This window comes from Manacus vitellinus, unplaced genomic scaffold, assembly GCF_001715985.3.
Source record: "Manacus vitellinus isolate BGI_N305 unplaced genomic scaffold, ASM171598v3 scaffold_24_pilon, whole genome shotgun sequence".
Lineage (NCBI taxonomy): Eukaryota > Metazoa > Chordata > Aves > Passeriformes > Pipridae > Manacus > Manacus vitellinus.
Window position 1 is genome coordinate 4,288,542 of NW_021939798.1, and position 25,513 is coordinate 4,314,054.

Consider the following 25,513-nt stretch of genomic DNA (forward strand, 5'->3'; position numbering starts at 1 on the left):
TACAAGAGGAAGCAAAGAGATTAAATTTTCCTCTTGGCAGAGCTAAATTTTCCTCTTGGCAGAGCGAGCAGATTCATGGAAGTCACATGGTGAGCAGGAACAAGGCTGGGTGTGGAAAGAATCATAGAACTGGGCAGGCAGAGGTGCAGCCTCCAGGTTGGTGAGAGGTGAGTTGGGAGGGCCAAACAGCTTCTGCAGCAAACCCACTGCTGGTGCTGGGCAGGAGGGAAGAGCTCCTGTCCCCATACTCGGATGATGTGGCAACAACCCAGTCCATAAATCGCCACTGCAGCCCTGAACTCGAAAGCAAACTTCCAGGTTAGCTGAGTGCTCATGTTGCAGCAAAAAGCAAACACTGAGAAGAAAAATAGTCTGAGTGAGGGGAGAAGAAGAGAAGATTCAGTGGGATTTTCTAGATCTCCTTGCCCCAGGGAGTCAGAGCTGCTGTGGGCTGGGCTGTAACCCCTGAGGTGCCTGGTACCCCGTTATCAGTCCCATGTCATCTGCTGCCTGTCACGGTGTCGGTTCGGCCCCGACCTTGGACTGTGGATTGTGATTTCCATCTCTAGGGCAAGGTGCAGGGCCTGATGCCCATGAGCTTGGCTCATGTGCTGATGGGTAGGCTGTCTGTCTGTCTGTGAGTCCATCTGAATGCACTGTGAAGGAGCAGGATGGCTGCTTGGGACTCCAGTGCACTCCTTGTGGACTTGCTGGCTGTGGGGCAAATCTGCAAGCAGGTGTAGCTTATCCCAAAGGGCATTAAGCCCCCTCTAAATATACCTGTGTTTTAGGACAAGATGGTCAGGGAAATATCAGATTTCTTTAAGGTGTTTTTGAAGGAAGCTGTATGTCTTCATTGACAGGCTGCTCAGAGGATCTAGTTTTTTAAATCTACAGATGATTAACTAATGCAAGACACGGTGTATGATTTTTGTTGTTATAATGAAGTCAGAGGGCTGCCAGTCAAAGTATTTTAATACAAAATCAGTTTTTCAGCTGAGGAGGTGTTTTACAGCCCACTGTATATCTCAATATGCCACTGGGGTTTTTAAGATGTCAAACCAGGGCTTCCTTAGGGGGAGGAGAAGGGAAATAATCCATTAACACTTAAAATGTGTAAATTTATGTCACCACCAAGGTATGTGTGTGAGGATCATACACCGAGATGTTACCTTAAAGGAAACCTTAGACAAGGGGTAGACATTTGTCTGCCAGTCAGAAACCCTGGGTACCATATCTGCCATGCAGTGGAGATCCCTGGCCAGAGGGAGCTGGAGGAGGAGGTCATGTGCTTGGCCTATCAATAGGATGCTGCTGGCTGCCCTAAAATATCTGTAATTTTCCAGCATCCACTTGCAGAAGGCACAATTTCCTCCAACTGCCTTTGGGACATGCTCTGCTGGTTTTTGACCTGAAGGGAGGGGGGATGGGGTAGAAGCTAGAAAAACCTGAGCCAAAGCACTCAGAGAGAAGGTGGCAGCCTGGACTAAAGCTCAGGGTAGGCAGGGGGAAAGTAGATGTAAGAATGTACCAAGGAGTGATGTTAATTCAACTTTGGGTGTGTGATTATTACATGGGTTCTTAACCATGTAATAGTTCTTTAATGCCCTGAGCCTCCAACATGAGTGTAATGGTAGCCAAATGTCCTGGCACTGGAGCATTTCTCTAATACAGAAGCTGCAGCCCTGAACTGAGCAACCAGATTGCTCCTATGGTGATATGGAAACCTCAGGGAACTGAATCTGGTGAATCTTGAAGATCTGTGCCTGAGAAAAGCTCTACCTTTCCTTGTGTGAGCAGCTGTCTGGTGCTATGTGGATGTTTAACCAGTGAACTGCTTGGCAATAAAGGTAACTGTTGTCACTGCGTTCGTTGTCATAAAAACCTTATGATTCTCATTATATCACAGCCATAAATTACATCATGCACTATTTTATTGATGTAAATAACAGATTAGCCAGGGAGTCCATCACGAACATGAAAGTGGTGGTACTGCAGGCAAGAGAGATTTGGAAACCAAAACCTGGGTAACTTTATGTGCTTTGTCTTACGGTCTCAGACAGCTCACGTTTCAGGAAAAAAGATTTCCTTATATCCTGTTTAACAGTGGAGAAACAAAGATTTGTTTAAGGTCACCACGGTGTTTTTTCCAAAGAGTAATCAAAAAAAATGGGGATCACATTCTGGATTTAAATTGCAGTTTCTCTTTTATGATACTTGTTTACTATTATTAAAGGAAAAAGTGTAACAGCTAGTTTTGATATTAAGCAAGAATAGTTCTGAGAATTTGTTTTAGTTTCCTTTCACGGAAGGCTTTGGATCCTGCTTTAATTTGTGCCTGACTGGTGAATTACTTGGCAATAAAGATCATTTTTTGTCATGAAAGACCAATTGTAATCATAAGCCGTTATAGTTATAATTTTTATCTTTTAGCCATAAATTACTTCATGGTCTGTTTTCTTGGTGTACCAGATTAGCAGGGGAATACCTCACAAATGTGAAAACAGAGGTGTTGTAGATAAGTGAGGCTTTGAAGCCAAAACCAGTGAGAAAACATACTGAGACCAAAGGTATAATGGGACATCGACTGTTAATTCTGAGACTTGGGATAGATCCCTGAGCTACCCTATTGCTTTCAATTTCCTGGAACATGAAATAAGACATATATTAAAAAAAAAGGTAACAGTTGCTTGAAGCAGAAAGGAATAGAAGCCCAAACCACTTCTTGTAGTCATGCATATAGCTAAGAAAAACTCTAGGTTCTTCTGTGATCACAGCATTTGATTTTCATCTCATGTCTTCTGGTTCATTTCTCACGTTGAGTTTCTGGTTAAAGTTAATGTTACTATTCTGGGTATTTCTGTATTCAATGAAAGGGGTTTTGTGCTGTCAGGGTGGATCAAAGTATAAGATTCCTTGGCTATAGGAGAAAGTCCATGTTGGAGGTTTTAACTCTTGAAAGTCTAAATGAAGCCTCGTTCAGGAGTAGAGTTTCAAGGACTATTGCAATATAAACACAATTTAGTTGATGAATAAGTAAATTCCTCAAGCATATTTTTGGGTAAGTAGGAGAAGGGGAAAATCCTTGCTGAAGGCATAAATAGCTCATATTTTTTTCTATTTAACACATACTTAATTTACCATCAAAGGATGCGGTGCAAGCTCTAACTGTACAAAGTAAAATAAACTTCTCAAAGGAGTTTTGAAGTACTGAAGTTCTTTGCCTGTTCCTAGAAATTCTAGATTAGGCAGCAGACATTTCCCCTGGACTTCTGCTCTATGCTTGCAGAAAGCAGGCATTTGAGGAATTGGGTACCACTCACAGGGAACAGTGAAAATGGAAAAATCACATGAATACAGTGTCTGGGGAACTCAATGCTGGGGGTGCTGAGGAAGAGGCTAATCTGAAACAGCTCCTGTGGTTGGGTATTACCAAATTCTGTGCTTGGAAACTAACTCTTCCTGTAAAAAATGATTAAGACGAAAGAAAAATCAAAGTTTTGGGTCAGATTCTCAGAATATTGATATCTTTTGTGCTGACAGCTTGCACTAGGACAGCTGCTGTTTAGCTGGGCTGAATTTGAGTGAGGGGTTTAGTCCTGTTAGCAATTCCTCAAACCAAGCAATCCTCTGGAGATCCAAAAAAACCCCAAGGTACATTTTTGCTGCTACACTCCTTAGCTACAGCTTCTTTTCTTGTGATAATTTGCATTGGATATTAAAATATGTTAAGCCAGTCCTGGCTGAGCAACTCAGCCCAGCCAGCAGCAGCCAGTGAGACCTTTGCTGCCAGGGGTCACTGTCAGAATCTGTGAATTAGCACTCAGGACCATTTCTGATGGGCACACAGTTGGGGTTTTTTGATCATAAGTTTGCTGTGAAGTCACTGTTAAAGACTGTGCCCAAGAGCCAGGGGGGGAGAATGTAAGGAAAAAAATTGCAGACCTGGGACCTACTGTGAGAGTGGCTGCATTTACCTCGTGCTTTATCCCTGGAACTGATGTCAATCTTTAACTTCTCCCCCAGAGATGTGGAAGCCTTGTTTGCATGCTGGAGGTGACCCTTCCAGGCCAGGGCAGGAAGGGCACAAGCTAAGAGAAACAAGGGGTTTTGCTGTGGGGTTTTTTTTGTTGGCTTGTTTGGGTTTAGTGGTGGTGGTGGTGTGGTTTGGGTTTCTTTTTAAGGAAATGTCTCAAGTTTAATGTCCTGAGCCTGGAACAGGAAAGTGTGATGGCAGACAAATGTCCCCGCATTGGAGCATTTTTCTAACACAGAAGCTGCTGCCTTGAACTGGGACTGTAAGAGCAAACCAAACCACCCAAATTCACTGGAGGGGCACTGTGGTTTTGCAACACTGTGATTAAATTGAAACTGAGCACTTCTGTATGATATCTGCTAAATAAACCCCTGAAATTGTGTCTGCCCAGGCTCAGCCTCCATCTGTTCCACGACAAGGTACCAGGTGCTGCAGCATTTAGGATAAACCAAGCACTTTAATCCTTCCAAGAGCACTGGTTTCTTCTTGGAGCACAGTTTGCAAACCTTTTGGTCTGTGGGTCACATGATAAAACTAGGGACAAGGTGTAATGAAGAAGTGTTTTGGTGAAAGAGTGGACTATGTACTCGGAGAAAACATTGCTATTTTTAGATCCAGATAAAGTTTGTGGCAGCCTGGGAGTGCTGCTTGTGACTGGCTGTGGGACACCTTGCACAGGGCGACTGTGAACTGCAGGGCAATGCTGAGGGAGGAGAAAAGCTTGTTATGGGTGCTGAGGACAACAGTCAAGTCAAGGAAAAGAGCTTATGGCTCTGTGGATCTACCTGGGCTTATAGGGAAGAGGGGAAAGGAGAGGGTCAGCCACTCTCCAGGTCACTTTCTTGGCTGTAAGCTTGTACTGCTTTGCTGATGGTTAAAATCAACTTGGATAGCTTGACTTGCCTCCTTGCCACCCTAAAAAACCCCACCCAAAACAGAGATAAGAAGGCAGCAGATTTTACGCTCATCTGTCCCCAGTGCTTATGGGCACTGAACTTTTCCTCCCCCTGTCCTGTGGTGCCAGAGTCAGCTGAGTTTATCATAGAATAGCTCATTGGGAGTTCCTTTGGTTCACCTCTACCCTCCCTCTGGTCCCAGTGGCTCGTGGCAAGTTATGTGATGGACACAACTTCAGTCAAAGAGCAGAAGTGCTGCTGCTGCCCTGGGGTGTGTTCTAGCAGGGTATCCTTCAGCACTGATCCCTGCCAGGGAGCAAACCAAGCTCAGCACCTCAGATTCTCCTACTCTGGGCCCCCCTGCAGTGCCAAAGGAGCGCCAGACTCAGGAGCAGATCTCAAATCCAGTCTTTTACATTGCTGTTGCAACGCCCAGAGGGACAGGGCTTCCGCTCAGGTTTAACCACAAGCAGGTTCCTGGCAAGTTTTTTACGAGGTGTGGTTTTTTTTCCATGCTTTCCAACTGCAGAATCCCATGCAGCAGCTTGGACTTGCCTTGTTGCGTTGCTCAGTGACACTGCTGACCTCAGTCCAGAAGCGAAAGCGAAAATCCATTATGAAATCTAGTTGCATTATAAAGAAGGAGGAGCCCCTAGTGTGCCTTTTTCTCTGGGATCCAAGTGGCTTCTGCATCTCCTGTGCAGGGCTCTGGAAGAGGAGCTGAATGACTGGGAGTTGGAAAGAACTGCTCAGGCACTCGGAGAAAGGAATGGAAGAGGCAGGAAAGCTTCCTCAGGCAAAGCAGCTTTTGAGGTACTCACACTGTCTTCTTCTTTACAGGGTCCTGTCTTACAGTCAGTCTGTTCTCTTACAAATTCTTGCTTCCTGGTTTTTAAGTAGACATTTAGAAATGGGCACTGAAATGGCTGTGGCAGGAGGGAAGTGTTTAGTGTGCTGCACATTTTCTCCATAAGGAAGAATGTGTGTTACTGGTGCTTGTGATCTTTCTCACTAAATAACTCCACCTCTGTAGCCCTGGCTGGCAACTTCCACGCAGCTCTGCACTGATTGTGTGAGTGCAGAAACCCAACAGCTTCATCAAGCAACAAAAACCCCCAGCCTGGTGGCTCTGGGTTCAGAATGAAACAAAACAGAACCAAAACCACAGAACATTAGTAAATAAGGACAGAGGTTTTGAAATAAAAGAAGTTAAATCAGTGGAACAGTACATTCATTCTACTCTTCCTAATGTGCTGCAAGCATAAAAAAAATTAGTAGTGTTTTCTAATGGTTACTGTGGAATTTCTTTTCAGAGCAGTTGGTGGGAAGCCAAAGTGTGCTTTACATTCAGGATTTTTGCAGAGATTTGTCAGCTCAGCCACAATGTCCTGCTGGTTGCTTTCTCTGCACTGCCTTGTTGGAGCTGTAAAAACAAACTACAGTCATAGGCTCACTCAGGAAAGAGCTGTTTTATCCCTTCCCATGATTTCATTTTGTTGTTTTTTTTTTCCTGTAAAGGCTTGTTGAGAGTGGTATTCAGGAGATCAAAGAGTGAAACTGGTACAGAAAGTGATAGAAAAATTATTTCTTCTGTAAATACTGTTCCTTTTCTGTGAAAGGACTTAGAGTAGAAAACAAAATCTGTAGGATCTTCTGAAGTTCTTTGGGGCTTATTCTGTTGCAGCCTTACTTCCTTCAGTAGTATTATTTTCTCCAAACTGAGTGAAACTTAAGCATTCTCCGTGGGATCTTTAGGGTACCAAATAAATCTTTTAGCAAACGTATTGCATTGTTTACAGCTGGAGAACAGCACTGGATTTTGGGGGTCCATGACTGTGCTTAATGGTTGGCTGGAGAGGGAAGCACATCCAAACCTTGCAGCAGCAGCCCTGCTCTGCCAGCCCCCGTGGCTGGGATTGGGGTGACCCCCCACCACAGCTCTGCTCTGGTCACCTTGGGGGGGCCCTGCTGAAGCTGTGCCAGAGGCAGAGGTCAGAAAGCCTGAAAACACACACTGGAAGGGCAGTGAGCTGTTTAACTTGTGTTGGAGTAGGAATAAGCACAAAAAAATGTGTGAGAATATTCAGGTCTCTTAACTGCTCAGGTCAGTTAAGAGTTAACTTTGAGAGAGGACACTGCTGGAAGTGATGCTGTTGCATTAATGGGTTGGTGGAGCAAGAGGAAATCCTTGCAGGACTGTAGAGGGGAGCAGGAGCTGTGTGTGTAAAGTGGAATCACTGGTCCCTCGTGTGGTGTGAAGTGGAAGTGGACGGATCTCGCCTCGGAAGGTGTGTGTGGAGCAGAGCCAGGACCGGTCCGGCACATCCCACGTGTGGGTGTCAGCAGCCTGAGGCACTGCAGAGGTGTCCCGGGTTTTATTCCGGGGGAACTTTTGCAGCTGGTTCCTGTGCCTGCTGGCAGCTGGAATGGGCTTGCCTTGAGGGTTTTGTTTCTCCTGTGTCATCTGGTTTTGGGGTGGAACTCTCAGCAGCTCTAGATTAGCACAGACCATGAGAGACAAGCATTTATTAAGTTCTGATGAAGAATTACTGCATAATTAGGAATTAATGTATAATTAATTTGGAAATTTCCTCAAGGTACTTCTCAGGTGGTGACAGCAAAAAAAGTTGTTTAATGAAAGCTTCTAATGAAAAGCTCCCAAGAGCAAAGCAGGTTCTGTTTTCCAGAGCCAGGATGATAGTTTTAATTTTTTTCAATTTTCTTTTTTCTTATTTGGAAAAGGAAACTTGTATTTTACTAAAACATATTTCACAAAGTCATTCACAGTTTCATTGAAATGACTGAGAATGAATTTCTGACTAAAGCCAGGAGATTTTTTTGGAAGGAAATACCAAGTTTTCGTTTGTTCATTTGATTTGAACTGGTATTTCCTGTCAGACTTCTAAACTAAAAACAGAGTTCAATTTGACAGTAAATATTTCATCTTACGTCAAGTGAAACACTCATTCAGCACAAAATATCTTCCTTATCTAATTTTTTGGTGTGTTTTCCAAGCGACAGCGAGTCAGGCTGTTATTTGTTGCATGTACTGCTGAGGGATGTGTGCAGGGCCACTGTTTGAGGAGTCTGAAGGACCTGGAAACAGAGCCTCTTGACCAACAGGCTCAGGAGGGATTGCCCTTTCCCTGCAGAAGGACCACGTGTCTCCTGCTGCTGTGATTGAGCCAGAGGTGGAAAGGGGTGTGAGTTTGGCACTTGCAAAAGCCATTGTAGTGAGAGCTGAGCAGCAGGAGTGTTCCTTTGCCTTCCATTCCTTCCATTCCAGATGTCTTGGCCAGGAGCAGCCTTACAGCACTTGGCCTGGCAGCTGATTTCTTTTTGTCTGGAGAAAGATAATAAGAGATCATGGATGCTAAACACTGCATTTAATGTCCCAACAGGAAGATGACTAAGGGAGGAGCCTGGTGAGCCTGACCTGGGACCACAGAGGATCTCAGAGAACATCCAGCACCACTGGAACTGAGCACCCAGGGCAGCCAGATGGACTCTCCCCACCTCGTGGGGTTGTGTTTCCTGCTCCTGGCTGTTGCAGCTCCCTGTCCAAGTGAGTCTCCTTGTATGACCTCAGTGCTTTTCCCTGCACATCAGTAGCTAAAAAACTTTTAGCTGTTCTTAGAAAGCTCAGCTGTGCCCAGTTAAAGCTAAAACCAAAAAAGCTCTAGGGTGAGAAAAGAAATTAAGGTGAAGGTGGGTTTGTTTGACCTGTCCCAATGCCCTGTTTTGGGAGGGGTGACTCTTTGGGTCTGTCTGATGTCAGATGAGGCGAGTCCTCTCCTGATGGACTGGCTTTTCCCTGAGAGAGTCTGGATGAGTAAACCTGCACACTGCACCCAGTGTGTGCAGTCTGGCAGCTTTGAACTTCACTGGCCTTGGGATCAGGCAGTCTGCTGGGGGGATACCTGAAAGGATTGTGCCAAGGCCTTGGGAAGGAAAGGAAACAAGAAGAGATGATACATCTGAGCTCAGCAAGAGAAAAGCCTTTCAATTGACTTCCCAAGGTGCCAACTTCCTTGTTTAAAACAGTTACATAAGTAAGGAAATTATATCCTATTTCTGCCCCCAGATTATCTTGTGGACTGGCCCCCATACTGTGTAAAATTTGCTCATTGGCAGACAATGTCTCCTAAGCCCTGACTGGACCTGTCCACCCAAACTCATCCCATTCTCTAACACTAAACCTGTGGAGTAAACTGGTAGAAAATACTTTTTCTTTGTTTTCTCCTTTAGATATTGCCATGGCCAGTGGTCACCCTACTGAGAGGACACATAACTCTTCCTCTGGCAAAACAAATGTGACAGTCTACTACTGTAAAGACTGTGCAATCAGTGAATGTGAATCAGGCAGATTTGAAAGATTTGTAAAAATGGCTAAAACAGAAAACGAGGGAAAAATTGACTTGGTGACCAGGAAAACACTCATCCTTGTGTGCTTTCAGCAAGGAAATACTTCTCCTGAAGGAATTTATGGCATCGTCTGGGTAAAAACCAGGGGAATTGGACACTCGTGTGCCATCCTGAATTCTACAGGTATGCTCTGCTGGGAGCCTGGATATCAACAGATGGGAAACATATTTCTGGTGATGAAAGTGAACTGTTATACATTTGTGCAGACAGTGATGTTCATGAGTAAACTAACTTGACAGAATGAGTTTCTTCTCTTAAAAAAAATAATTCAGAAAACTAATTGAATTCTCTCGGGTCAGACACTGCTTAAAACTACACTAGTAGAGATTCAGATAAACACATATTATTCTGATTTATACAGGCTTTTTTTTTCTGGCCTTTTTTTTTTGTTTTAACATCAATTCTCATGGTCAAATTCTGTGTCAGTTTGTAATGTATGAATCCCACCTGCTTCCATCAGTACAAATTGACTATTTCTCTCCTGTATTTATGCTCACCAAAATATCCACATGCTGTTACTCCCGTGAAAAGTTTGGGTGACACTGAAACCTCCCTGGTGAAAACTGGAAGTCACTGTAGCCATGGGTGCCTGTGTCCCTTGAGAGGGTAACGGGTGGAGGTGCTGAGTCTGGGATGTGCAGGCAGGAAGGAGTTCTCAAGGTTCTCTTGGAAGAGGACTAAGTTCTATAACAGCCCAGTGGGATGCAGGGTCAGTGGGAGATGCACTCCGGGGTCTCTGAGATCTACACAGCTGCTGGTCTTGCTTGTTCCCCCTCTTTGGTTCCTATGCAAAAAGGGAACTGCAAAATTGTGTCCTAATTGTTATTAAAATGGATTTTAATTACATCAAGGTAATGCTAAGCTTTTTACCAATGTTTTGGTATTCTTAATTACATGGGAGACCTTCTTTGCCTTTTTGTAACGTGAGTATTTCCACTATTGGCTCACAGAACAGTTCATCAGCTTTAGTGAGGAGAAAATCTAAATGTCAGTAGTTGATTTGAACAGCTGGGGAATGAAACATCCCCAACTTGTAGCAGTCATGGCAATCCCCACCTTTCTGTGCTACATGATCCACTTGTTTAACCTATGAACCTCTTCAACCTTTTGAACCCTTGATTGAAGATCTTGATCTGTATTTATAATCAAAACTTCTTTTATCTTTCAGCTTTCTCAGCAAATGGGAGAGGTAGCATCAGTCCTGAGGAGAATAAACTTTGCTGTGAAGCAGAAATAAATATCTGGGAGTCCAATCTTACACTGAAGTGCCACACTGAAATGTCAGGTGCAGAAACTAGAAAAGCACCAGCTGGTATCCTTGGTGAGGAAATTCCAGGTTAATCTCTCCACAAGTTTGTTTTCCCTTTGCTTTGAGAGTGTTTTGCCCAGAGAGCTTGATGTGAACAGAGTTTTACATGGAGCAATGGATACAGGGGTGCTGAGGGAAGGTGGTACGTGATGAGCATGCAGCCAGTTCCCAAGAATTCCCCTTGGTGGTCAGGGATAAATGAGACTTTGCCTCCATATTAAGTCACCTAAAGTTAGTTTTATATTCAAATTTCTTTCACAATGGAGATCCCTGTTGTCTTCCTTAGTGATGGACAAACAGGTCTTTAAAAACCAGTGAAAATGGATGTCCTTAATGGCCTTTGAACCCATCATTAAGGATGGCTCTCACACCTCTTGGTTTGGGGTTTTTTGGAAGAGGAAAACATTCATGATATCTGTTGTGGTGGGGAGTCAAGACTTAAGTTTGAATGCTGATGAAGTCAGCATTGTTACAGGTACCTTTATTAAGGTATCCTGAGCCAGAGGCTGTTTGCTCTCTCATTCAAAGGTTCCCTCTCTCTTTATCAGCTGTTTTGGGGCACACTGCTCATGCACCAGGTTCAGTTCCTCAGGGTGGTGCTTATGAAGGAGGCTCATGGCTTGGCATACCCGTTTGATTCACTGGGCTTCTCTTTATTTTCTTCTACTCTCCAGGTAGAAGGAGCGACATCATCATCTCTGTCACATTCCTGCTGCTCCTTGTGCTTTGTGCAGGAACGGTCACTGCATATTGCTATCGGCGGCATCGGATTATTCAAGGTACTGTCTGACAAATTGTTGGTTTCCTGTGGGTTCCACACCTGGCAGTGAGAAAAACATACAGGGTTTTCTTCCTGGATCTCATCTCCATTATGTTGTCTGGATGGGTTTGTTATGAAAAATAAGCACAGAATAAATTTCCTCACTGCTCCCTCCTGAAGCGAGGAGGAAGCAATGGCAGGGCTCAGCCTTCCCTCTGGGGGATCCAGTTCCCTGGGTGGAAATAGCTGGGATAGGTTCTGTGGAGTGAATAGGGAATCATGTGAATAAAGTCTGGAAACACCAGCCTTCCTCTGTATTACCCTCTGCTCTTCCCTCCTCCCTCCCAACACAGAGACCAGAGTTCTTCAAGATAATATTAAACCACCTCTTACTCCAGAAATATTTGGACTCCAATACAGACTAGGACTTGGGATGCAACTGTGCTGTCATGTGGCAAAGCATCCCACCTGCCATTCCTGGTGGGGATTTGTGGAGAAACACAAGGCCTGTGGGTCTGTCTGAGATGGGTAGCAGTGAGCTGATCAGTAATTGCAGATAAACCTAAATTGGGAAAAAACAACTGCAAGTCTGTTAGTTTTAGTTCTTCTAAAGAAGTCCTTGCCAATGCTGGTACTTTTTCCCTGTTGTTTCCCTAAGACTGTCATAGCATTCCATCAGATCTTTTGCTGTTAAGTTGTCTCTAGAATGTTAAAGGTTGGACTCGATGATCTTGGAGGTCTTTTCCAATACAGGCATTTGGATTACAATTCTCACTGAAACTGGCCTGTGCCCTTTTTGGCCTCACAGATATTTTTCTTTCAATTCTGCAGCTCTCAGAATAAACAGACAGGCTTCAGATGAAGAGAGCCTCACACAGGCTTGAAAACTATCTACGAGTGAGAAGATCCCTATGCCAGCAGCATCTTCCTCTGTCCTGTTGTACAGCAACCAGCTGAAGCAACAGAGCCTGATGTTCCATGAGACCTCCTGGTCCCATATTCACAAATGGTCTGGTTTTCACAAATGCACCTTCACCACATCCACATGTTCACCAAGGACTGTGATTGCCACAGTTGTCCAGCTCCAGGCCTTCAAGAGCAGCACAAGCAGCACCCTGGATCTCCCATTCTCTGCTGGTGCTTGGCTGAGGAGCTATCACAAGGTGTGTGGCTGACTCAGCAGCACAGCCTTAAACCAGCTGAATTATCTCCAGCTGTGTGCTCTGCTTCCTGGAGATGTCTACTGGGTTTGTCCTCAGCAAGTGCTTTGTGTTTTGCAACATACATAGATAGGCAAATATTTTTATTCACAGAATTATGGAATGGTTTGGGTTGGAAGATCATCTGATGAAATAAAAAAAGGACTAACAATACTAAGATGCCTGACTCACCAAATGCCATAATTTTGTAGCTGCAACTTCTTTTGACTGATTTTAATCTTCAATTTGTGTTACTATACTAGTGACAATAAAACAGCTCCTTAAGATCTGGCTATTCCTTGGTAGCCCTGTATTGATGGTATTGTTATTTGGTCTGTTAATCTCCTTGACAAAGCATCACCATCCCATCATTCCCAAACTCACAATCCAGTATTATTGTCATCATTCATTTCTTACATATGGCAAAAGCAAAGACAGGGAGTAAGAGATGTCTCCTGGCATCTGCTTTTCTAGCCAGCAGTGAGCCTTTGTGGGGCTAATTGAAAGCTCATTTCACAACCTGCCTGAACTCTCTTTCCTTTACAATAATTGGTGAAATTTCTGAGCTTTCAAGCATTCAGGAAATTCTTGGGGAACACTCCCTTCCCTTTTGTATTCCCACAGAGAGCAGTGCCCAGAAGAAGAGCTTTTCATCCTCTTGGGGAGGGAGCAGGAGCTACATGTGAGCTGTAGCTGGTTCCCCTTTGCTGGTGGTTTTCAGCTCTTGTGCACTGCAGACACACAGAGAGGTTGTTAAATGTGAAGCCAGGGGCCCGTGGGAGGTACGTCCTGTGCTGTAGCTTGGGAATTTATTCCCGTTGTCATTGCCAAGATGCAGATCCAAGCTGCTGGTTTGTGTGCAGGGCTGGTATAATAACTGAAGGTTTAGCTGAAGTAACGCAGCATCTCTCATCTCCTTGCTCCTTACAAAGCCAAGGCTTTTGCATTTGCAGCCACCAATCTAAGCCTGTGGGAACAGTGACAGGCTGAAGTGATTGTACCAGGCAGCCACATTTCCAGTGAGACCACAACTGGGGGACAACTGCCTGGCTTGGGTGCTGTGAAGGGCAAATTTGAGTGAGTGTCTCCATTCTCAGTTGTCTTCAAAGGGAAGGTGGGTGCTCACCATAGACAACTTTCTACTCCTACCCTCAGGGCTGGGAGTTGCTCAGTAGCAGGAAACCAGGGGCGGTTTTAGTGTGAAGTCAACATCAAGATACACCTCTCTGTCACATTCACTGGAATAGAAAAGCAAAAGCAGCATCCTGCTGGCTTCTTGTAGTAGAGAGCTGATGTAGCTGAAAGGCAACAGGTCAGCTTGGGGCATCAGCCCTTTCCTCAGGTCTTTAACTCATCAGTCAGATTGCAGAGAGCAACTAAAGAGACCTTTGAAAATGCTGTGGATGTCCTGTCTCCCAACTGCATCCCTCTGTCTGCTGCTCCTCCCGTGCTTCCCTGCCCAGACTGGTAGGTATGATGTAGATGCTCTTCCAGTTCAGTGTTTTCCTTCCTCTTTCTTGCTTCTTTGTGTTCAATCCCCCTCCTACTTTAGTCTATTTTCTCAAACAGCTTCCTGCCAGATTCACTATTAGTGAAAGCAGGTGGAACTTTGGAAAAAAAAAATAAATCTCTGAAATTAAAAAAGGAACTTGTAGGGAAAAAAAAGAAAAATTGTTATGATCTTAAGTTTTCTACAAAGCAATCATTCTCTGTACAAGTGTTTTCCAGTAATTTCAGATCAACTGTATCTGTATTTTTAAGGATGATGGGGGAGTCCACTACTGACAGAAATGAATATTTATATTTACTAGGGGCATTTTTATTGAAGGTCGAATAAAGCCTTACCAGAAATATCCACTGCTGAATGTTGCTGTGGTTATTAAGACTACAAGCTGGAGGCACACTTAGGGTAAACAGTGTGAATTTCTGAGGGGAACAGGCTGAGGAAAGAAAAAGTCTCCAAACAGTCACTCATTTTTCCCCATCACCATTGACAATGGAAAGGATGGTGACTTGAGAAAAACATATTATCTATAAATCAGTGTGTCTGAAAGGAAGGTGCAGTGAAACTGGTGAGAAAGTTCTTTAGTTAGTGGTTATTTAGGAGTCAATGCTGATTTCTGCAAATATAATTTAACTCCTGAGCTTCTACCTTGATCTCTGGAGAATATGAGTGATGGGCTTCTTCTGATTGTCCTTAACTTTGTGAGGTCTTAGGTCACAGAAAAGTTTAAACTAGGTCAGTTTGGAAGTACTGATTTTTAGGTTGATGGGCTTTCCTTTCCTGATGGTAAAGGCTGAGTGCTCTGCACTTCTCCAGCCTTATCCCTCACCCCATTTCTCTGCTGCTTTGGGAGATAATTGCTCGTGACTCTTGGGTTGCCTTAATTCCTTCTCTGAGTGTTGTAGGAGGAACATGCCCATGTCTGCTCAGGTGGAGTGACCTACTGTATCTATATTTCAACAATCCACACTTTCTGTGTTTGAATTCTATGTTTGTTTCTTTATTAAAGTAAATTGTCCTAAGTATGTAGGGATCCTTAATTTGCTTCTCAACATTGAACAATTCAACCTTTTATAAACTGTGTTTGTCCTAGACATGCAGTACTCTCTATTTAATTTTTCTTTCCTTGCTTCTGATGTAATTTCTTTCTGGTGTTTCCCATTTGATCCCTCTGTTTCTTGCTATTCATTACACAAATATTTACTGTTCAGTTTCTTTTGATCCTGAGGTAATTAGAGAACTCAAAGATGTCTCATTATACATTTTGGTACCTTTGTTTCTTACTATAGATTGGAGTTACACCCTCTGCAGCCCGAGAGGCTGTATTATCCAGTTTCCTGGTGTTGCTAAATGCTCCTTTCTTTAAAAAGAAAAAAAAAAGGTGTATTTTTTCCTCCATTCTCTGTCATTTTTTTCTTACCTTTGAATTCCAGATTTAGACCCTCAAACAGCTCCAACTGTCAGGCTGAGTTCAGTGAAGCTTGTATTTTGAGAACTAATAGGATCATTCTGAGAATCTAAACCGAGCAAACTAAATTTTTTGCACGAGTGACAGGAGACACTTTTTTGCCACGGCCTTTTAAGCTTTGGGAAGGTGCTGAGCTGAACAGTTCAATGGGCATGAAAGGCACTACAGGGTCCAGGGCAGCCAAGAGATGACACACACAGCATAGCAAGACTAAGGTCCAGTCTTACAGAGCGGTTCTGTTGACAGAATTGTTGGTTCTGAAAACTACTTTGATATTAAAAGATCAATAAGAACTCTGGTATTACCATCTCAATTGCATTTCTTATCTTTAGGTGGAGAAAATGAGCAGTCAACAGACGTTCTCAGTGTTTGGGAAGGAGACTCCATCAGCATAACTTGCTCAATCAGTGGTTTAGGAGAGCACCTGGGAATGCACTTGAAAAGTAGCAGAAAGACAGTCAATATGATATATTTTCCCAAGGACAATCCTCCAAATATCTCTCCTGATTTGGCTGGTCGCACCGAGTGTTCAAGGGAAGGAAGGAATTACAGGACAACTTTGCACAATGTGCAGGAATCTGACTCCAATATCTACCTATGCATTGAGTATGTTACAGTCAATGACCATCACAAAATACTGGATGGGAGGAGAACCATAGTAGTGGTGAAAGGTATTGCAATTCCACCTTTTATGTCATGAATTATTGAATACAGACCTGTATTTTAAATCAAAGATTGGAAGCAAGCACAATGGGAGGAAGAGTCTGACAGAACTGTACTTGTGTCTGCTCAGGTGATGAACAGATTTGAAGGAAAGTGTGGGCCCTGAAATATTGAAGAAAGAGCATTAGATAGTACAGTACCAAAAATCCCCCATCCACCCTAGAACATCAATTTGTGACTGATTTAATTCTATCTACAGGTTTTCACCTATTAGTCATAGGTAGCTGCAGCAGTTTGGAAACAGTGATGATCTAGAGCTCTTTTTCCAAAACAATCTGTGAAATCTTTATGAATAACTAGCAGAGCAATGAGACTTTTTTTTTTTAATAGCAGTTTTTGCAAATCTCTTTTTTTTTTTTACTATTTCATCTTAAATGACATATTGGTACTTATTGGGAGCTGGTGCTAGGCAGGGTCTGCAAGTTGGGCATGAGTGGGTACAGGCTTTTTTCTGTTCTTAATAGTTGATGAATGGGCACAAGTGCTCCCTTTGGCAGATTTTTGTGGTTGGGGGAACAATTTTTCTGTCTTTATTTTCTTTTGCATTAGAAGAGGGTTTGAGTCCCCACTATTATTTGGCAGCTTATTCCTCTATGTACCCATCCTTCTGATGAGACCATCTGATGAGAAATATCTTTACCAAACTTTAGAGTTTTCTTCCTTTCCTGTCCCCAAGGCACATGAAATCTAACTGATTGCTGGATCAGCAATTGTAATTTATATCCATGAGGAATTGTCATGTTCTTCCTTAGGCTTCTCTTTTCTAACTCCTTGGCTCTGTTTCCTCAAATGAATTCCATCTTGTTTATTGTGTACTGTTTCTTCAAATTATTTTTTAAGTTACTTTATCTCTCTTTTTGATTCTGATCCTCTTCTCTAAAATGCTTGCCACTTTCCTTTGACAACCATGATACATTCTGTCTTCATTCCCTCACCCACATTAATGATAATTTTAAAAGGAACAAGACCTGTCCTCAGAGGAATTCAGTAGAATGTCTTCCCAGCTGGACAGCAAACCATTAATAATTACTTTTTGAACATAATTTTCAACATTGATGGGACTCACATTGTATGAGTTGATCCAGACCAATATTCCCCAGATCCTCCTATGTCTTCATCTCACTGGAGAAAGCAGTCAGTGATCCATGTCCAAGGACATGCTGAAGAGGCTGTATTCCCTTAGAAGGGATCAGTATATGTATTTTTTAGGTAGGTACAGACCCTTTACAACCAGGTAAACCTGTTGGTCAGTCCTACTTTCAGATCCTGAGGCAGGAAAACATGCCAGGGTGTGCTAAAATATATCCTTCTTCTCAAGGCACGTGTAAAGGTAGCCCATTAAAAAATTCATTTTATCTAAATTTCTGCGGCCTGTTCTTTCTGTCTGTGACCTCTGCATCTGCTCCCTGGTTAAAATGCACCCTGATAATTACGTGACAGCCATTAATCTCTCTTGTCTTTAGCTAAAACTGGTGGGGCTTTGAAGCAGTCACCGCTCTATGCCAGCCCTCAGCAAGGCCAGTCTGTCAGCATCACCTGTGTGATGAGCAGCTCACGTGGGGACGAAGGGATCTACTTGCTCAGGACTCATGTGCAGCCTGAAAGTGTTCTGTATGTGTCAAATCAGAGTGCTACAAGGATTCCACCTGCCTTTGCTGAGCGCTTGGAGTATTCGAGGGAAGGGAAGCAAATGGTGATAACTCTACACGACCTGCAGGAGAATGACAGTGATAACTATGTCTGTGCTGAGGAGGTGAAACATGGGAAAAACACCCGTCTCCTCTCAGCAAGTGGCACCATGGTGCTGGTTAAAGGTATGTTCCTCTTGCTTGTTTAATCATAACTAACTATAGGCATGTTGTAATGCAAAAGGTGGGCAAGAAGCTTGCAGAAATCTAGTGAGGGCAGGTAAAGCACTAATCCCTGGGTAGAGCTCATCCAGTACCTGGGAGAGTTTGGAGAGTGGGCTCAGCCTCATCAGTGTCCTGTTATGCTCAGAGGTAGAAACACAGCCACTGTGTTTCTATGTGCCTTGTACAACCAACCAGAGGGCATTTCAGAAGAGAAAACTTGCTATAATCCTGCATCTTAAAAAGAATTAAAAAACATCAAAATAAGATAACAAACATTTCAGTGTGTGCCTGAATAATCTGTCAATTTTAGGATATGAATAAGTATTTTTAGCAACAGTTCTTTGATCTTAATGTGACATCAATGTCTTTTAGAAACAATTCCCAACAGCAAGTCTTTCTGTTTAAAAATAGGTCACACTGGGGAGCACAGAACAAGTCCTCAGGCATGTACTTCAAGCCCCACAGGCCATTATTACACACTGAGCCCTGTGTGTGCTCCAAAGAGGGGTTTTATTTTTCTGCAGGATGGTGCTGTCACCATTTGCTAAGCTGAAGAGAGAACCAGAAATCCAGTGCTTGATTTTGATCTTACTGGTGCAGTTCAACCCTGGGCACTGGGCTTTGCTGAGGTCTTTGTAAAATAAGGTTCCCAAAGGCCCTGAGAGCTGCCCAGGATCTACCTGCAGTCTGCAAAGACGACTGTGGTCTCATGGTGCTGCCACCCATAACGGGGGTGACAGCTCAGCAAAGTGAGCTGGGGAGGATGACAGCAGCACATCAAAGCAGCAGGGTGATTATGTTACTCAGATATGGATCAACTGAGGTTTTAGAGAGCTGGAACCCTTTCCACTAGCACTGTTCTGCTCAGGGGAGTGCGGCAAATCACAGAACCCTCCTGCTTCTGTCTGTGCCGCTCACAAACTGGCTGTTGGACAATTCCTTCTGAGCCCTCAGAATAAGGCATTTTCTCTTCCCATCACGAGTGTGTGGTCCTACTTCTGCTCAGTGGTGTGGCAGCTTTTGCCTTTGTAGAGTGCTCCTTGCTGACCCTTCACATGCCACCTGCAGTCATCACCAGCCTCTGGAAGAGCCCAGGGGATGCCACTGAGAATACTAATGGAATAAAAAATGTGGCTGTGTGGCTGTTGATATCTGATTTTTTTCTTGACCTGTAAACAATTTTTTTCAGAATAAAAAGAAAATTCTACCTCTTAATAATACTAATAATATAATTTTCGATGCAGAAGGGGAGCAGGCATACTCCCAGAAGGCATGCAGTGGTAGCTCCTGGGTCATCTATTCCCTCCTCATCGTGGTGGCACTACTGTTTTGTGCACTGGTGTGCTGCACCTTGTACCGTGTCAATGTAAGTATGCTCTCACCATGCCAAAGCAAAACTGTGTCCAGGTTGAGCAAATTATTTATAAACAGTGGCTGAGTGAAGCAAACTTTTGATAAACCTTAGGAACTGTGGCTTCCTATTGTTTCTTATTTGCCTTTGTTTAATGTCTCCCAGCGGTAAACTCTTGCAGTAAACACAGTGTTTTATGTTTCTGTAACTAAACTCTTTGTAAATTGTTTGCCTTTTGATAACAAAGCTCAAGTGAGCCACATGGTCAACAACACAGCCATGTGTTGTATGTACCTCCCTGGACAAAGTACCTCAATGTCCTTTATTTAAAAACTTTATGTGAATTGGGACTGGAGCTGTACACAGTAACCTTGTAAGAGATGTGAGGGAATGTTTGGAGGGGGACACAAGGGCAACAAAAAGTTATAAATAGCCTGATGTCTGAAAGCAGCACCAGGAGAAAAATTTTGTCCCGTTCTAGAAAAAAAAAAATCCTAATTTTTTTTTCCTTTACTAGGATTATTTATATTCATATACTGCAGAAAATGCCCAGAAATTATTTGTCTCTGATAGATTCTGCTCCATAAAGATTAGTGAAAATTAACAGTGTATGATTCACAGGCTCCTGTCTTGTCCCTCCACATGTGGCTTCAGCACTGCTAAAAACCAGTAGTGCAGCATCATTCTGTCAAAGCTCAGTGGCCCTGTGGGAACTGGTCTCTCATGTCACCAGTAGCAGACTAAGAATGAGCCTTATTTCTGCAGGAGCTGCAGTTACATCCAACTCCTGAAGGAACTTCTGGTGAAATTGCGTCAAACTGACAATAGAAAGTTAAATAAATAGGTTGAAAATTTCCACTTGGTCCTCCAAAACCCCACTGTGTTGTGAAAGGAATTTTAAAAGTACATCTCCTCTTCCAAGAGATAGACTTCTAAAGATGTAGATGGACTCTTAAGACGAAAATTGACTCCTCTGGTGGGGTCCTTTTCCAGGTTCTGTTCTGAATGGCTGTTTTCCTTGGTTTGCAGATAAAGAAATACTTCCAAAAAAACCCCCCAAATGTAGTTTATGAAGATATGTCTTACAGTTCTAGACGGAACACACTGGTCAGAACCAACACCTACTCCAGGGGCAGTGAAGCTTAAGCTGGGACCATCAACATCAACTGTACAGGTCTCTCTGAGAGCTGCTTCAACAATCTGATGCAGTAGTTGAACTGAAAGTGCTGTCACCCACCTTTTTCAGTGGAAAGAAAAAAACTAATTTCCAAAGCTTTTTTCTGCTTTTTACTTTTCTCTTCTTTTTTTTTTTTTTTTTTTTTGGTAATGTATAGAAAATATAGCAAAATGCAGGCACCCTGTACACATGTCTGCAGTTCAGTGATGCATCATATGGGCTCATTTCTTTGATAAATAACCCTTTCAGGGAAGGTGGGATGGCTGGAGAGGTCTGGTTCTGAGCTTTGGTAAGTGCTCAGAAGAGTCTGTTCAATAAGTTGTACTGGATCCACTTATGCAAGGATTACAGTTCTCTCATGAATCCTCGTGGGTCTGCCCAGGAGCTCAGGGAGCTTCAAACTACTCAAAAGTTACAGCAGGGAAATGTGTTCTGAGCTGAGGAGACTTCAGAAATGTGGCAGGGTGCATCTCAGGTGAAGTGCTGGATATGTGTGGGCTTACCAAGGTCATAACAGTCCCATGAAAATGCAATGAAGTCTAGATTTTAACTTACTGCCTTTGTCAGAGGTACCAGCATGACTGGTGTGGGTCTTGACATGGTTGACAAGCAAAGTGACCAGACTTGGAGCATGGTGGCTTCTTGGGACAGCAGAAATGTTTGTGATGGACTGGTGATGTCTCCAACTCCACATGTCTTAGGGCCACCCAGCAGAATACATTTCTCCAGGTCAGTGACTCCACACTTTCCAACACAAGGTGAAATAATCTGGGATAAAGCCAATGCCTGTGTTCCAATGTGGGCATGGGTGGGTCTGATCTGAAAATCCTTCTTATCAAAGAAGGGATTTATCAAAACTCACATCAATCAGGTGGAGGCTAGATTTGGTTAGAACAAATCTCAAGATTTGGTTTAGTAACAGCTTAGGGAGCTCAGCTGAGGGTGTTTGGTTTTGCAGAGCTGGGGCTGCTGGGGAAAGTCAACAGCGCCCAGAGGGATGTCGAATTGCTCTGTTACAGGGCAGGATTGATGGGGTTGGTTTGTGCTTTCTGAGGACATGCTGAGGCTGGAGTTTTTCCCTATTGATGTGTTTGTTTATTTTTTTGAGGGATTAGCATCAGTTTGCCCGTGATGAGTGAGTAGCTGGAGCGGAGCCAGGCACAGGGATCCTTCCTATCCAGAGCTGAGCTCTGCCAAGATCCCAGCTTGCCAATCCAGTCCTGCCCCTCAGGAGAGCCCATTTCCCTCCAGATATTACTCATGAAATGCTGTGCACCAGACCTGAGGGGGAAATCTGCTCACTGGGGTGGCTGGGGTGGGAACGGGTTCACTTTTGAACAAAGAGGTGCCATCTTCACATGGCCATACCTGAATAAAATTGTTTTTCTGATGTACAGTTGCTTGATATTTTTATACCTATATTAAAAACTATGTCATGTATCTTGCAAATAAATGCTGGTTATTGAATGGACTGTTTCTTTCAGTGTTTTGCTGTTTGGTTTGGTTTGTTTGTTTGTTTTTTTAAATAAGGATTCAAAGGCTTCTTGCACAGTACAGTATAAATTGCTCCTAATAGCACTACAATAAACAACATAATAGGTATTTTCCACTTTAATCACACAACCTACATGTGGGGTTTTTCTTTTTAAAACTAATCAACAAAGAAAATACCAAGGAACACTCCAGACAATGACTATTCCATGTGTCTGAGAACGTTGTCCAAACACTTCTTGAACTCTGGTGGGTTTGGTGCTGTGACCAACTTTGACTTTGTCCCTGGGCAAGCCCAGCTCAGGGGTGGGTGAAGAGCTGGGGAAGAACTAACAAATTAGGTGCCAATCCAGGAACCAAAGTGCTCATAATCCTATAGTCAACCACTTTTCATTTCATTTTTGGAAAAAGATGCAGGTTTAGTAGAAGAGGGTAAAACCTCTGAGAGGCAACACACAGAGGTTCACAATGAGCAAAGTGACATTCAAGATCAGCTTTCTGTAGCAACACCACCGTGCAAACAGGATCACAATTGTGAAATAAAAAAAACAAGCTGTGAAAGGAAACAGTAGTGGAGGTGGTTTCTTTGGCTTGGTGTAAATAAATTTAAAAAAAGAAGTAACACCTCGCTGAGGAAAAGGACACAAAGTGAGATGTGTGATGGACTGTAAGTGTGCAGGGGTAGACAATCAGCACCACAATTAACCCAAGCAGTGGTGAATGAACTGCTGGGGAAATTAGCTCGAGTGCCAAGGCAAGGGTTGGGTATTTGGCTGCTGGAGAGGGTCAGAGAGGGCTGAAGATGCAGTGTGGTCTCAGGGCTTCCCTGGAAGGCAGCCAGACTGAATTTTTCATGCCCAGAGCTGCAGATAGAATTGCTCTGGGCTTATTGTGTTGCCTTTGCTGTTTTTCTGTTTCCTGTCCCCTCAATCAAGAGGGAAATAAAGTCATTTCCAAGGAGAGGTGGGAAGTGCAGGGTAAGGCTCTGAGGCTGGGACAGGACCCACAGTGATGGGAATGGTATTGGGGTATTAATGAGGTCCCCACCCCATTAATGGGATAAATGACAGGAATTGCATCTGGGAGCAAAGCAGCTTCAGATGGGGAGCAGAGCTGCAGCTCCAGTATCAGAGTTTATGGAACAGGGATGGAGCAAGACAAGGCAGCTGGGCAAGGACAGTGAGTCAGAAGCTGGGAAAACCTAACTGGCAAGGTACAAGTCATGTGTGAAGTGACTCAGGGGCCGGGTCTGGATGGAGTGGCCTGGGCTGAGTGCTTGGGAAGGGGAGGGCTCATCAGAAATAATTTTTGGTTATTTGCAGAACTGGAGAAATCAGCCAGCACATGTAAATAGATTAGTGCTGAGGGAGCCCATAGAATCAGGGAAATTTAACTGAGGAAAGCATTTTAACCTCTTGACTAAGGTGTGTCTGACAAGGATGAGCTGAACTCAGATGCCAAGGAGGCTGATAAGCCAAGCTGACCCACAGAACATTTTGCAGGAGGATGGTATAAAGGGTAGAAGTAGGTTCTCCTCTTGAGGCTTGTGATATATTATAGGAATGTTTCCAGTGATTATCCTGCAAACCAATGTTTGTGGCAGTTGTGAATGCCACCTGATGTATGTCTGAAGCCTTTGCTGGGAGCATTGTTTGGAATCAGTTCCTCCCACCTGTCTGGTGCTGATTGCTGCCTGTGACCATTCTTCCACCCAATAACTCCTGCAGGAGACATTCTGTTAATATAATCTGGAGGACATAACCAAAATATGTCCAGCACTGCTGGTTCTGGTGAAGACAAGCCACTGACTGGTGATTTCTCATGGTCTCCGTGTTAGTAAAGAAACTATTTCCATTCCCAGCATGCAAGCTTTTGCAAGCACTTGTTTTCCAAAACATTTAGTTTCTTTTTGAATGTTTTAAAAACACTCAACTTGCAATATCATATTAGCAGTCAGCTCACAGTCAAGTTGAAAACATGCAGGGTTTTTTTCTGGTAGTTCACAGATTTGGTTTTCTCACAGTTTAGAGCTCCGAGGTGCTGAAAATGCCTCACTGGTGCCATTTCTTTAATCTGACATATTTGGTTAATATGCTTGCTTCTGCACTAGTTAGTGAATTCTTTTACTGCTTGACATTTAAATGTAACAGTATTTATGTTGTTTTGCATGGTTATTAACACTGTTTCAAAGCCTTCACTAACAACTGGACACTGGCTATGTTCAACATGCAAGAAATCTTCTAAATTCCATTTAAAGTCTCAACAGGTTTTATAATTTACTTCTAAGTAAATCACTGGGAACAGATTACTGCTCTTAATTCTTGTATAGCCAGAGCTATATAGTGTATATAATAGTCTCAGAGAGAGACTATATAATAGTCTCACATAATTTTTTCATTTAAGAAATCAAAATAGAACAACCAGTCTAAATATTGACCAGAGGGAATAAATCACTTTGTCCTAACATTAAAATTTTAAAGTGTTGTCATCATCTTTCTCATACAAGTAGATTATCTGTCCAGCTTGAGGATGGGAGGTGACTCCACTCTGTATAAATAATTGCTAGTAGGGCTGAATGAACTCTCTGGATGGTGCTAATTCCTGTGTATCTACTTCACAAAAACAATTATTTTGCTTTTGGGTGGTATTTGACTGCAACAACTGACTGGCATATGCCTGAAGCTCTCCCCAGAGAACATGCCCATCTCCCCAGAGATTTCCACCTGAGATATTAGAAATGGTCTGCTAGACCCTTATGCTTCTGACTGTAATGGGAATAATATCTAAACGTTGCAGATGCCAAGTGGAAGCTACTCCCTCATTCCTTCTGTGAGTGACTACTGATAATTAGTAACTCTCTGGGAAAGCCTTTAAGCTCATTCCTCTTAGCAGTTCATGACACCCTGAGACGTTTGGTCCATCTTCTCTTAACACAGTGGAAAGCTGCACAGAATCACAGAATCACTAAGGTTAGAGAAGGCCCCCAAGAACATCAAGTCCAACTCTTAACCCATCACCACTAAAACATGTCCCCAAGTGCCACGTCCACACGGCTTTTGAACATTCCCAGGAATAAAGTGTGTTTCTTAAGGAATCTGGCCGAGCTCTGGGGCTCAGGAGCCAGTTTTGCATCCACAATTCTGATAAGATGTGGAGGGCTAAATTACAAGTCTTTTCTCATACAAGTTGTAAAAGCTTATTCTGGGGCTTCCTGTACAAGTAAAGCTTTACCAATATTAAAAATAATTTCATCCTCAGACGGCAGAATTTTTTAGTCTGCTCTGATATGACAGGAAAAAAAAAAAAGAGAGCTTTGTGTTC

The 25,513-nt window shown here is 43.2% G+C and overlaps 2 protein-coding genes across 3 annotated transcripts; both read left to right on the top strand.

Annotated features, from left to right (window-relative positions):
* Positions 1–1,578: 1,578 nt before the first annotated feature.
* On the top strand, positions 1,579–12,918 carry LOC108639785. 2 transcript variants are annotated; one of them, XM_018073143.2, is made up of 6 exons: positions 1,579–1,850; positions 8,334–8,497; positions 9,181–9,480; positions 10,526–10,693; positions 11,341–11,445; positions 12,258–12,918. In XM_018073143.2, exons 2-6 carry the CDS (start codon positions 8,434–8,436, stop codon positions 12,308–12,310), a joined length of 690 nt encoding a protein of 229 aa, XP_017928632.1. In that variant the 5' UTR covers positions 1,579–1,850; positions 8,334–8,433; the 3' UTR covers positions 12,311–12,918. The 2 variants fall into 2 exon arrangements, with proteins under 2 accessions (XP_017928632.1, XP_017928633.1); XM_018073144.2 differs by having other exon boundaries at positions 11,345–11,445.
* A 953-nt stretch (positions 12,919–13,871) lies between these two features.
* On the top strand, positions 13,872–20,767 carry CD7 (CD7 molecule). The gene is made up of 5 exons (XM_018073149.3): positions 13,872–14,092; positions 15,930–16,268; positions 17,784–18,134; positions 19,418–19,539; positions 20,554–20,767. The coding sequence occupies exons 1-5, from the start codon at positions 14,020–14,022 to the stop codon at positions 20,668–20,670; spliced, it is 1,002 nt and encodes a 333-aa protein (XP_017928638.1). The 5' UTR covers positions 13,872–14,019; the 3' UTR covers positions 20,671–20,767.
* Positions 20,768–25,513: the final 4,746 nt, after the last annotated feature.

What these genes read in the sequence shown, in the direction of transcription:
- LOC108639785 (XM_018073143.2), top strand. Translation starts at nt 8,434, where the DNA reads ATGGACTCTCCCCACCTCGTGGGGTTGTGTTTCCTGCTCCTGGCTGTT. An exon ending in TGCCATCCTGAATTCTACAG is followed by an intron (nt 9,481 to 10,525) that starts GTATGCTCTGCT and finishes TTTATCTTTCAG; the next exon opens with CTTTCTCAGCAAATGGGAGA. An exon ending in GCGGCATCGGATTATTCAAG is followed by an intron (nt 11,446 to 12,257) that starts GTACTGTCTGAC and finishes TCAATTCTGCAG; the next exon opens with CTCTCAGAATAAACAGACAG.
- CD7 (XM_018073149.3), top strand. Translation starts at nt 14,020, where the DNA reads ATGCTGTGGATGTCCTGTCTCCCAACTGCATCCCTCTGTCTGCTGCTC. An exon ending in GTGCTTCCCTGCCCAGACTG is followed by an intron (nt 14,093 to 15,929) that starts GTAGGTATGATG and finishes TCTTATCTTTAG; the next exon opens with GTGGAGAAAATGAGCAGTCA. An exon ending in CACCATGGTGCTGGTTAAAG is followed by an intron (nt 18,135 to 19,417) that starts GTATGTTCCTCT and finishes TTTTCGATGCAG; the next exon opens with AAGGGGAGCAGGCATACTCC.